Source organism: Propithecus coquereli, unplaced genomic scaffold (assembly GCF_000956105.1).
Source record: "Propithecus coquereli isolate 6110/MARCELLA unplaced genomic scaffold, Pcoq_1.0 Scaffold53, whole genome shotgun sequence".
Classification (NCBI taxonomy): domain Eukaryota; kingdom Metazoa; phylum Chordata; class Mammalia; order Primates; family Indriidae; genus Propithecus; species Propithecus coquereli.
In genome coordinates, this window is record NW_012151174.1 from 3,974,158 (window position 1) to 3,985,461 (window position 11,304).

At 41.6% G+C, this 11,304-nt stretch overlaps 2 protein-coding genes across 2 annotated transcripts in view; both read left to right on the forward strand.

Annotated features, from left to right (window-relative positions):
- Positions 1-2,001, forward strand: part of LOC105820504 (kynurenine/alpha-aminoadipate aminotransferase, mitochondrial-like) — a 24,455-nt gene extending 22,454 nt beyond the window's left edge. Inside the window, exon 5 of the mRNA XM_012656987.1 lies at positions 1,723-2,001. Within this exon, the coding sequence (XP_012512441.1) occupies positions 1,723-2,001 (279 nt within the window). The remainder of the gene's footprint in view (positions 1-1,722) is intronic.
- Positions 2,002-2,182: 181 nt separating this feature from the next.
- The window catches only part of LOC105820505 (kynurenine/alpha-aminoadipate aminotransferase, mitochondrial-like), an 18,628-nt gene continuing 9,506 nt past the window's right edge, over positions 2,183-11,304 (forward strand). Inside the window, exons 1-4 of the mRNA XM_012656988.1 lie at positions 2,183-2,453; positions 3,228-3,396; positions 4,387-4,519; positions 7,198-7,272. Of these exons, the coding sequence (XP_012512442.1) occupies positions 2,387-2,453; positions 3,228-3,396; positions 4,387-4,519; positions 7,198-7,272 (444 nt within the window). The 5' untranslated portion in view covers positions 2,183-2,386. The remainder of the gene's footprint in view (positions 2,454-3,227; positions 3,397-4,386; positions 4,520-7,197; positions 7,273-11,304) is intronic.

Genomic DNA, 11,304 nt, shown 5'->3' on the forward strand with positions numbered 1-11,304 from the left:
ACGGAGCTGTGAACCTTGCTCATTTATCTTACTCCCTCAAGAGAACTGCTGTTGCACCTGAAAAATCCAAAGTCTGGTTTTTCTGACAATCAATTTTACCTTCCATTTTCACCTTCAAACTGGTAAGCTCTTTCCAACTTAACCCTTGCCTGTGCCTTTTCTCCACCACCTTGGCTATACTCTGTCTTGCTTTGTCTAATCACACCCCCAGAGTCCCTGCATTCCGTTAGCCTGCCCTGACAGGCCACCTCCCTGCCTCTCTCCCTTGCCTGAATCATCACCCAGCTTATTTATAATCGATCAGTTCCCCCAACCATCTCACCAGTCCAACTCCAGGGCAGCCACATAGAAAATTCAGCAAACTGTTGAAGGGTTGAGAACCTGCATCTTGTTATTGCACGACCTTAAATCTCTTTAGTTTTGGTTCCTTAAATTGTGTTATCACTGATTGGAAAGGAAAACAATCAGTGAGTTCTGCACTTTCAAAAAATGCCTTTGTGTAATAAATACTGTAAGAATCACAGACCTGTGCATCAATGTGCTTGCAAAACCTTTAGTGTTTTCCTTGGTCCAGAACTCTGAACTCATTTCACCAAACAGGTTCCTACGACCATGGGGAAGAAGTTTAAGTTTGCATTAAGTATGTGAGGGAAACACACATTACTAAGTGGAGGAAAAAAAACAAACCTTGAGGTCTCCAGTAACATCAATTCTAGTTACATTTCATAATTAACCTTGATCTATACCTTATTTACATGTATTTAGATCTTCTTGAGTTAATTTCCAGAAATACTCAAAGGCAACTCCTTTTTAGAATGGACAATCTCAAGATCCTTCATTGTGTACATGAATTAGCTAAGGACAGAATTTGCCTTAGAAGTTGCTAAATAGCTTCTCTAACAAAAAACATTTGAAGGCTGAGTCTTTAAGGTTGCTAAAAGTGTTGCTACTCACAAAAACAGCTAATATTTATCGAGTGTTTTTACAATGTGCAGACCACTGTGCTGATGAGATTAGTATACATTTATCTCCTTTAATCCTGCCAAGGGGCCTGGGAGAAAACTGATGCACAAAAAGGTTAAGTAACTTATCCACAGACAGCCAGCTGGAAAGTCATCAAGGGGGATTTATACCTCTTAAAGCCTCTGAATCCAGAAGTATATTGCCTCTTGAATTTCTAGCGATTTTACTTACTGATACTCCCTTTTGTTCTTTAGCTGCTGGCATAAAGATTTTCCTGAGTTATCACATCCTTTTGTTGCCAGGACCTAGATAAGAGCGAAGTCTCCCCTTGACCAAATTATTTTTATGTTTCAAAGAGAGCCACTTGGCAGTGTGTCGATACTCATCCACTTCCATACTGAGTAAATTTTTACTGAATGGATGAATCCAGTTAGAAATTTCTTAAAATAAATGACTCTTTTATTCCCATTAAGAACTTTTTTAAGGAGACGAAGATTTTGTCTTAAAGTCTTCTCTCATACAGAACCCTGCACATTCCATTTTAGTGATTCAGGAAGGAGAAATCACAGGAAAGTTGGTGGGAGGGTGGGGGGCAAGGTATCAGATCCAAAAGATTTGGATATACACTTTCACCTCGGTTTTTCATAACGCAAGTTCAGAAAATTCAGTGGCAGGGGCGACGCTAACATTGAGGAGACCCTCAGAGGGAGTCTTCAAAAATTCGTTATGGGCACTCCACCGACACTCTGAACTGCTCAGATCTGGGACAAAGTGATGTTGCACTTCAGCTGGGTCGCCTGGGTGACTTCCCAGGACACTGCCTATAGTTTTACAAATGAAAGACAGAAACTGCGCCGCAATGGCAGAGGGGCGACAGGTACACTGCACGCCCCGGAACGCGCTGCAATGGCCACAGCGGCCGCCAGGTGGGGATCGAGGACCAGGATCGCGGGCAACTTCCGGTCCCCACCGGAAGCGCCCCCCGGATCGCGGCTGGACCACCCGGGCTGCGGCGTGGGGTCAGCGCGCAGCTCCTAAGTCCAGGGCCCAAGTAACTTTGAATTGATTCTGGCGCAGGTCCGGGGCTTCAAGTGCCTCGCGACCGTGCCTGTCCCCGCAAGCCCCGTGGGCGGAGGGCAATGACCCGGGACGGGGCGGCGCGCGCGGCCGGCGTCATGGGCCGGGGCCGAGGCTGAGGCGGGGGCGGGCGGGGGCGGCGAGCACAGCGGCCCGGCCCTGGAGCTGCGGCGCGGGCTTGGGAGAGGGACGGACCCTCCCTCTGCGGGGGGACGTCGCGGTCCGGCCACCCGCCCAGGCCGCTCAGGACCCGGAGACCGAGCGCGGACTGAGCGGAACGTGACTGCGCTGTTTGGTTTTTCCAGCCCCGACCGCTGAGGAAGGCGCGTGCGTGGCTGTCGGAGACATGAATTACACGCGGTTCATCACCGCAGCGAGCGCGGCCAGAAAGCCTTCTCCCATCCGAACCATGAGTGAGAACCGGGCCCCTCTCTCCTCCGGGGCGGGGCCCCACCAGGTGCCGCTGGGTCGCGTTCATTCATTCATTCATTCGTTCATTCACCTGCCAGCGCGCCCTGCGGGCCAGGCTGTGCGTGCAGAAATGAAATAGGCACAGCCCTTGTCCTCAGCGCGGGCTGGCACGGAAGCCGGTGTAGCGTGTTCCTGCTGGGGTGGAGTAGGGGCAGCGATAGAGAGAGGCCGGCGCTGCTGTGGGCACGTCCCGCTGCCAAGAGAGGCTCTTCCTGGCAGGTGGGGGTGCACAGTGTGCAGGTTCTGTGCGGAGTGGGAGGGAAAGGGGGAGCCCTGAGGCTCCACGGACAGGTGGGGGCTACGTGGAGGAGAATCGCCTGCTGTTGTGGCCCTTGCTGTTCTCTTGATGTCTAAGATCAAGGTGCCAGCAGATTCTGTGTCTGGTTCTTGTAGACAGAGCCGCCTTGCTGCATAGTCACAAAGCAGAAGGGGTTGAGGGCGCTCCCTCAGGCCTCCTTTATAAGGGCACTAATCCCATTCAGGAGGGTGGAGCCCTCATGACCTAATCACCTCCTGAGGGCCCCACCCTTCATACTATCACATTGGGTATTAGGTTCCAACATAGGAATTTTGCGGGGACACCAACATTTAGACCATAGCACATTCTATCACTAGAAATTGTTCAACTTTATGGTTTTGTTGACTATAATGCATGCTTAACTGTCTTTATAACAATATTCAGTGAAAGTGTTTCTTCTCTTCCGTATTTATTGTAGCTGATCTATTGAGCAGGGCGCCAAAATCGGTCATCTCCTTGGCTACTGGATCACCAAATCCAAACATGTTCCCCTTTAAGACAGCTGTCATCACTGTGGAAGGTGGAAAGACCATCCAGTTTGGGGAAGAGATGATGAAGAGAGCACTTCAGTATTCTCAAAGTGCTGGGTAGGTGTCCATAGATGATACAATTTTATTAGCTCATTTTCATGAGAAATATTCTAAGGCCCACTGATATGGTGACTTATGTCTTTTTTTTAACTGGGTGTTCAATGGCTAGGAAGGTTTGGGGAAGAGTTTTCAAAGGATAATTAAGAGCAACAGGGATACTTAATGGTCCTCAGTGATTGCTTCTCAATCTTAAGTCACTGGGAGAGTCAGAGAAGGCTTCTGGAAGGAAGGACCATTTAAGCTGAGTCTGAAATAGTGAGGAGACAGCTGGGTGGAGAAGCACATTGGGAGAAAGGCAATGGGTGATCCAGGAAGCAGAGATTTTAAGGCCCCAAGCAATTTTTAAATAATTATGTTCCCTTTCTAAACAAACAGGTATGTACGTACATTGCCCTGATAGGTTTATATGTCTTTAATTTCTTAAAGGCAAGCTGAAATACAAACCTTTAGACTTTCTTTACCTTGTCTTCTTGTAATGATAATGTATAGAGAGTCTATAAATTATACTTCATTAAAACTTTCTTTATTCTGAAATTGAAAAGTATATTGAAAGTTATTTGTATGTAAATTATATAATATGTGACGTGTACATAGGCCTCTCTTTCCTTAATGCAAAGAACTTATTGAGCCTGAACTTCTAGGTAGCCATAGAAATCTTCCTAGAAAGAACAAAGAATTGATTATGCAATGAATTCTCTAGTGTAAGAGTTCAGATTTGGAATAAGAAAGATATAAATTCAGATCTCAGCTCATTGATTAAATGATTGGCTTTATGAGAATCTTTGTCTGATTACCTCTATGTAAGTTTCCTAATACCTGAATCTATTGCTTATGTTTTAAATGGGAATATTAACACTGGCAAAAAGCATTTTTGGATTTTTTAATTAAATGTATAAAGTACTTGGTATAAAACTACCATTTATTTCCTATCTACTATTACTATGATTTTTACTACTATAAATTTAAAAATACATTTTTATGCTTTAGAATTCCAGAGCTTTTGTCCTGGCTAAAACAGTTACAAGTAAAATTGCATAATCCTCCCACCATCCACTATCCACCCAGTCAAGGACAAATGGACATGTGCGTCACAACCGGCAGTCAAGAAGGTCTTTGTAAGGTAAGACAGAAAGGAGAAGATAGCCTATGTGTAGAATGAAGTATGTTCGTAAATATAGTCATCTCTTGCTTAGCCACAAGAGGATCATGTTTGTGGATTACTGGTGGTCTTTCTCATCTTCACCTAGAATTATAAACAGGGAACTCTAAGACAAGACATAGGAGGGGAGGGATACATGTATGGCGGGGGGGGGGAAGATGCTGAATGTATGCAAAACCTAGGTAGAAATACTTTAGGTTAGTCTATCAATATTTCCCTCTACTTTCCCTCATTGTGAACACAAGAACTTCCAAAATTTATCTGCTCTTAATATTACTCACCAGCCTGATTTTTTTTTTATTTCAATACTGATTTCAGTACTGATTTTTCTTAAATATGGAACATGTGGTCAGGACCCAGACCTATGAGTCATTAAAACAAGAGCCCCACTAAGGGAGTTCTCACCTCCTACCAGAAGCTTAGTGAGTATTGCTTGATTTCATCTGGATTAAAGATACAGGTTACATTTGTTTTCTGCCTGTAGTTACGAAATTTCAGTATAATTTTTAAATTCTTGAAAGAGCGTAGATGGTAAAATACATCAGTAACTCATTACTCATAGACATGCTTATTACAGAGGCCTTAGTAGAAATCTAGTTTATTAATAATATTTCTTCCACTTTGTTCTCCAGGACGGATGTTATTTTAGGCTCCTGCGTTTCTGTCTTTATTAAACAGTGCTGCCAGTGAGAGGCTGGTTGCTCTATGGCAAACTGTAATTAGGTTTTCATTTGATCTGTTGATAAGGCATATATTACCCTAGTGATTTCTTTGGTCCTTGCATGTTCTGTAAAAACCAAATCAATTAGCTGCTTTACAGAGGAGGAGACTCTTTGTCATAAGATGTCAAAAGCTCCTAAGGAAAAGGTAAATTGAACATCACAGGCCAAGCTGGGGGACAGAGTCAAATCTTTTATCTCAATTGATAATGGCCCTTGTGTTTGTTGTGAGATGTGGATTGTTAAAAAGATAGGAAGAAGAATTCAAACTGGGTGGGGATTGTAAAACATGACTAAGTAAGAAGGGATTTTTCTGTGACTTACATAAAATTTACTAATAAAAGACCCCTTTGATTGAAACTGGAAAAATGTATTGCCTAGCTCTAATGGTGTCAGTAGGCATCATATTGTCCACACAATCTCCTAAATTTTGTCAAACCTTCTCTTCCTTAACCTCCAAATATCCTTGAACACTGTTGACCTCCCCACCCTTTTGAAGCACTCTCCTCCGGCTCTCGGCACCACGCTGGCTGGCTCTCCTCCAGCCACCTGCCCTGCCTCCCTTGCAGTGTCCCCTGCCCAGCCAGTATTTATTGGAGTTCCCTACGGCCAGGCCTTGATCATCTCCTCTCCTGAATCCGTACCTTTCCCTGGGTACCTCCATTCCCACTCATGCGATCAACCATGTGCTAGTACCTTCCACATCTGTTGTCCCTCTGACCACCTGACACCACCACAGGATGTTTCAAAGGCTCCTCACACAAAACAGCTCGTCATCATCTCGCTGAGATGTGGACTTTTGTTTCTGAATTTCAGTGAATGGCAGTGGTGCCTCACCATCTGTCTAGTGCAGTAGCCAGAAATCCAGGCGTCCTTCCTGACACCTGCTCTTCCTCACTCCTCTGTAGTCCATGATCGTGTTCTGTTGGTTTTCATTTCCTAAATACCTCCCCGTTCTTCTCTAAAACTCCACCATCACTGCTCTTGTTCAGATGACCCTTATCAAATGTCCCCAGGACTATGGCAATCTCTTCCCAACCTTCCATGTATATCTCACCCTTCTTTCATTCTTTCTTACTGCAGCCAGATTGATCTTTTAAAAATGCATGTCTGATAATGTGACCTCCCCCTCCCCGTCCCCTTCTTAAACCTCCTACTCGCCACCCTTAGCTCCAGGGCCCCACGGCATGGTCTCTGCCCTCTCCGTCTGATCTCCCTACTTTCCTCTTTACACTCCACCTCAAGCCACGTTAGGTTTCTCAAAATGTAACCATCGTCACCATTACACCAAGGCATCGCTTCCTCAGGGAAACCTTCCCTGAATCCCTGAATGCCCAGGTCTTCCTACAATGATGCACAATACCCTTGTGCATCTAGACTTAATAGCTCTCACCACTGCTTTAATTGTACGTTTATTGGGGAGTTATTTGATTAGTGTCCAGCTCGCACATGGACTGGCAGCTCCATGAGAGTATGAACCATGTAATTTTGCTCATCATTTTATTTCTAGTACCCTATACAAGCCTGGCTTATAGTAGACATTTAAGCAGCAATAAAAGGAATAAATGAATTTTAGGAGCCAGTTATGTTCTTTTTCTCCTTACCGAAAAACGGGTCTGAAAACTACGGCTTGAGAGCCAAATCCAGCTCTTCTTATTTTGTAAATAAAGTTTTATTAGAACCCGGCAACACCCATTCATTTATATGTTGTCTGTGGCTGCTTTCTCAGTGTAGAGGCAGAGATGAGCAGTTGCAGCATAGACACTATGGCCTATAACATATTTCTTATTTGGCCCTTTACTGAAAATTTGCCAACTCCTACTCTAGAATCTATGAACTCAAAACAAAAAAGGAGTTCTGAGCATGAAAACAGTACAAACTTAGGTTTACTAACAAGCTAACCTGTGCTTCTTTTGTTAGGTATTTGAAATGATCATTAACCCTGGAGATAATGTCCTCATAAATGAACCTATTTATTCAGGAACACTTCAAGCTGTGAGTATACATTTTTTTCTAAAGGCATCTCTAATAAAAAATAGGAAGAAATCATTGTACCTTTAGAATTATCCACTGAGAAATAATATAGCATCTTTCATCTGTAAATAGGAGAATCTTAAATGATACATGCAAAATATGTGAACTGTACCTCTGCTTTACATTTCTTTTTTAAAATGCAGATGTATTGCCACTAAAATTAGGTTGTGCAAAATCATGTCCAGTTCTCTCCATATTTTCCTTAAAATGTAACTTCAATTACAAAACCTTATTTTTTCATTATCATCTTTCATTACCATATGCCTAAGAATAACCCTGTTATATGTCAATTTAATATGACTTTAAACTAATGTTGTATGATTAGGACTTTCCACTCCGTTGTTAAATCAGTGGGTCTGTAATATCCAAAACGAGGAAGCTGATCGTCCTCTGCTCCTGTGCTCTGCCCAGGACTCACCACTGAGGATTATGTTTGTCTGCGACACTCTGCTTTAGGATGGAAGTGTCCACAAACTGCACCACATTGAGACTTGTAGTCAGAGTGAATAGGGAATTGGAAACCACGCCATGTGATGAATGGTTATATGAACTGCAACTGTTTTCCCCAAATAGAAAAGACTCAACAAAGACATGAGAAGTGTCCTCAAATACATAAAAGTTAGCCATGGGACAGAAGAATTAGATTTATTTGTACATGACCTTAGGTGGATAGAACTGGAATCCCAGATAAACAGTTTCAACTCACTATAACAACTTTCTGACCCTTGGTGTTAACTGACTTTGTAAGGAGGCAAAGCATTGCCCATCACTGCAGATGCTCAGAGTTACTCCTGATTGCCACTTAATACAAATACTGTAAAAGTCATTCTAGCTTAGAGTAGGGGAATTGAATGAGATGGCCTTTGTGCTCTACTGATTCTAACTTCATGGGTTCTTTTTATTTTCCAAGTTTTATGATATTTTTATAAAATCAATTTGTAAAGCAATATATAAGCAATTCCAGTTATAATAGCATCCAGAAGAATAAAATAAGTAGGAATAAATTTAACAAAGGAGGCGAAAGACTTATACATTAAAAACTCTAAAGCTTTGCTGAAAGAAATTAAAGAAGACCCAAATGAATGGAGAGACATACCCCATTCATGGATTGGAAGACTGAATATTGTTAAGATGTCAGTACTACCCTAAACAATCTATAGATTTAATGCAATTCCTATCAAAATTCCAACAGCCTTTTTCTGCAGAAAGAGAAAAGCTGATCCTCAATTCATACCAGAATTTAAGGATCCCAGATAGCCAAAATAATCTTGGAAAAGAACAGATTTGGAGGACTCACTTCCCAATTTTAAAAGCTCCTATAAAGCTATAGTAATCAAAATAGTGTGGTACTGGCATAAGGATAGACATATAGAGCAATGGAATAGAATTGAGAGTCCAGAAATAAACCCGTAAGTCCAATTGATTTCAGCAAGGGTGCCACGTCCATTCAGTGGGGAAGAATAGTGTCTTCAACAGATGGTGTTGAGACAACTGGATTTCCACATGCAAAAGAGAAATTGGACCCTTACCTCACACCATATAATAAATTAATTCAAAATGGATCAAAGACCTAAACGTAAGAGCTAAAATTACAAATACCTAGGATTAAATATAAGAGCAGATCTTCAAGACTTTGAATTTGGTGGTGGATTCTTTTAGATATAAGAATGAAAAACATGAGCAACAACAGAAAATAGGTAATCTGATTTCAAAGTTAAAACTTTTGTGTATCCAAAGACATTACAAAGAAACTGAAGAAACAGCCTATAGCATAGGAGAAAATATTTGCAAATCATGTGTCTGATAAGAGTTTAACATCAGGAATATATAAAGAACTCCTACAACTCAATGACAAAAAGACAACCCAATTAAAAAATGCAAAAAGGATATAAATAGATTTTACTCCAAAGCTATGCAGATTGCTTAGAAACACATGAAAAGATGCTCAACATCATTAGTCATTAGAAAAATGTTATCAACATAAGAAAGCTGTATGTGTACTCTGATTATTTTGTAAGACTGAGGCTTGGATAAAAATGTGCTTAAAGTTAAAGTCATACAAATCAGCACCACAGCGAAATAGTACTTCCCACCTGCTAGGATGGCTATTATTAAAAAAAAGAAGAACAAAACACAAATACTGATGAATATGTGATGAAATTGGAACCCCCATACTTGCCTGGAAGAAATGTAAAATGGTGTAGTCACTGCGGAAAACAGTTTGTCAGTTCCTCAAAAAATTAAACACAGAATTACCATACGACCTACCATTCCACTCCTAGGAATATACTGAAAACAAACTGAAGACTGGGACTCAAATAGGTACTTGTATGCAAATGTACGTTATGGCATTATTCTCAGTAGCTAAAAGGTGGAAGCAACCCAAGTGTCCATCAGTAGATGAATGGATAACTAAAATTTGGCTCATACAATGGCATTCAGCCAGAAGAAGGAACACAGATCTGATACATGATACAGAGTGGATGAACCTTGAAAACATAATTTTAACTGAAAGATGCCAGACACAAAAGAACAAATGTTGTATTATTCCACTTACATGAAATATCTAGAATGGACAAATTTGTAGAGACAGAAAGTAGATTAGAAGTCACCAGGGGCTATGGAGAGTGGAGAATGGAGAGTTATTACTTAATGGGTACAGAGTTTCTGTTTGGGGTGATGAAAAAATTTGGAAATAGAGGTGATGGATGCACACACACACTGACTGTAATTAATGCCCCTGCATTATACTCTTAAAAACGGTTCAAATGGCAAAAATTTTTCTTACATACGTATTTACTACAATAAAAAATAATTGCTTTTTCTTGATTGGATACTAATTATTTATTTTTCTAAACTCCTAAGATTGAAGATTATATATTGCCTATAAATTTCCAACTGGTGTCTGCAGAAATGCATGCATGCACCCACCCACAAATGTTTTCACATGCCCAAACAGAAACTGTATGTCAAGCTATGAGGAAATATGCTAATAAGAAATATCTCTTTATTTTATGGCCCAGTATTGATTTGTTTTATCCATGGTCGATGTGCTTCATAAGACTAGGACCTTTTACATTTGTCTTAAGTAGGATCTGGGTTATTCCCACTTTATGCATAATTCTACATTTGACGGCTAAAAGAGTGTTTGCTTTTCATTTGAAATTTTTTTCAGAGAACTTCGCTTACTTTTTGTTATTTTTTTCCTTAATGTTCATCCATGAATTAGATTTCACAAGATTTTTATAAAACTATGTCCGTAAGCAATGCCAGTGGGTGCCAGTCTGCCTTAGCAGTTGATAAAGTATTGAAATATTTCTGTACTGCTTGGCCAGCTGGCCATCCCCTTCATTGTCCCACCACCACCCTGGCTTCACTTGCCCCCCTCCTAGGATCACCCTGAACCTCACACAATCCAGAGTAAGGCTGGCGTAGCAGGGGGCCTCCCAGACCTCATTCCAGCCTGTGTCCCTATCTGCTGTGCCCATGGTGTACCACTTGCTAAATATTTTTAATATCACCCCTGCTTATAATTATCTTATATAGTAGTACAACACATGTGTCACGTGATTCATTAATTCTGTCAAAAGACATTCATTAATAAACACCTGCTTTGTGAACCAGTTCTTATTAGAATTATAAAGAGAATTCAGTCAGAATAGGCTAGCACATGCTGCGTAAGAAATGACTCCAATGCACTCACTCGTTGGTAACTTACAGCTGCAAAGGTTTATTTCTCCCACACTGCACATCCACAGGACGGCTGCAGCTCTGCCCACGACATCTTCATTCCAAGCCCCAAGTCAACAGAAGCAGCCCCTGTCTGGAGCCTTGCCAATCTTAGAGCAGAGGGAAAGAGAGAACCACAGCTGGATGTTAAAGCTTCTGCTTGGCAGGGGCACACATCACACTTCTGCCCAGAATGTATTGGCCAGAGCCAGACACACGGCCAAGCCTGACATAACTGGGGCAAGGAAGTGTCGTCCTTCCTCT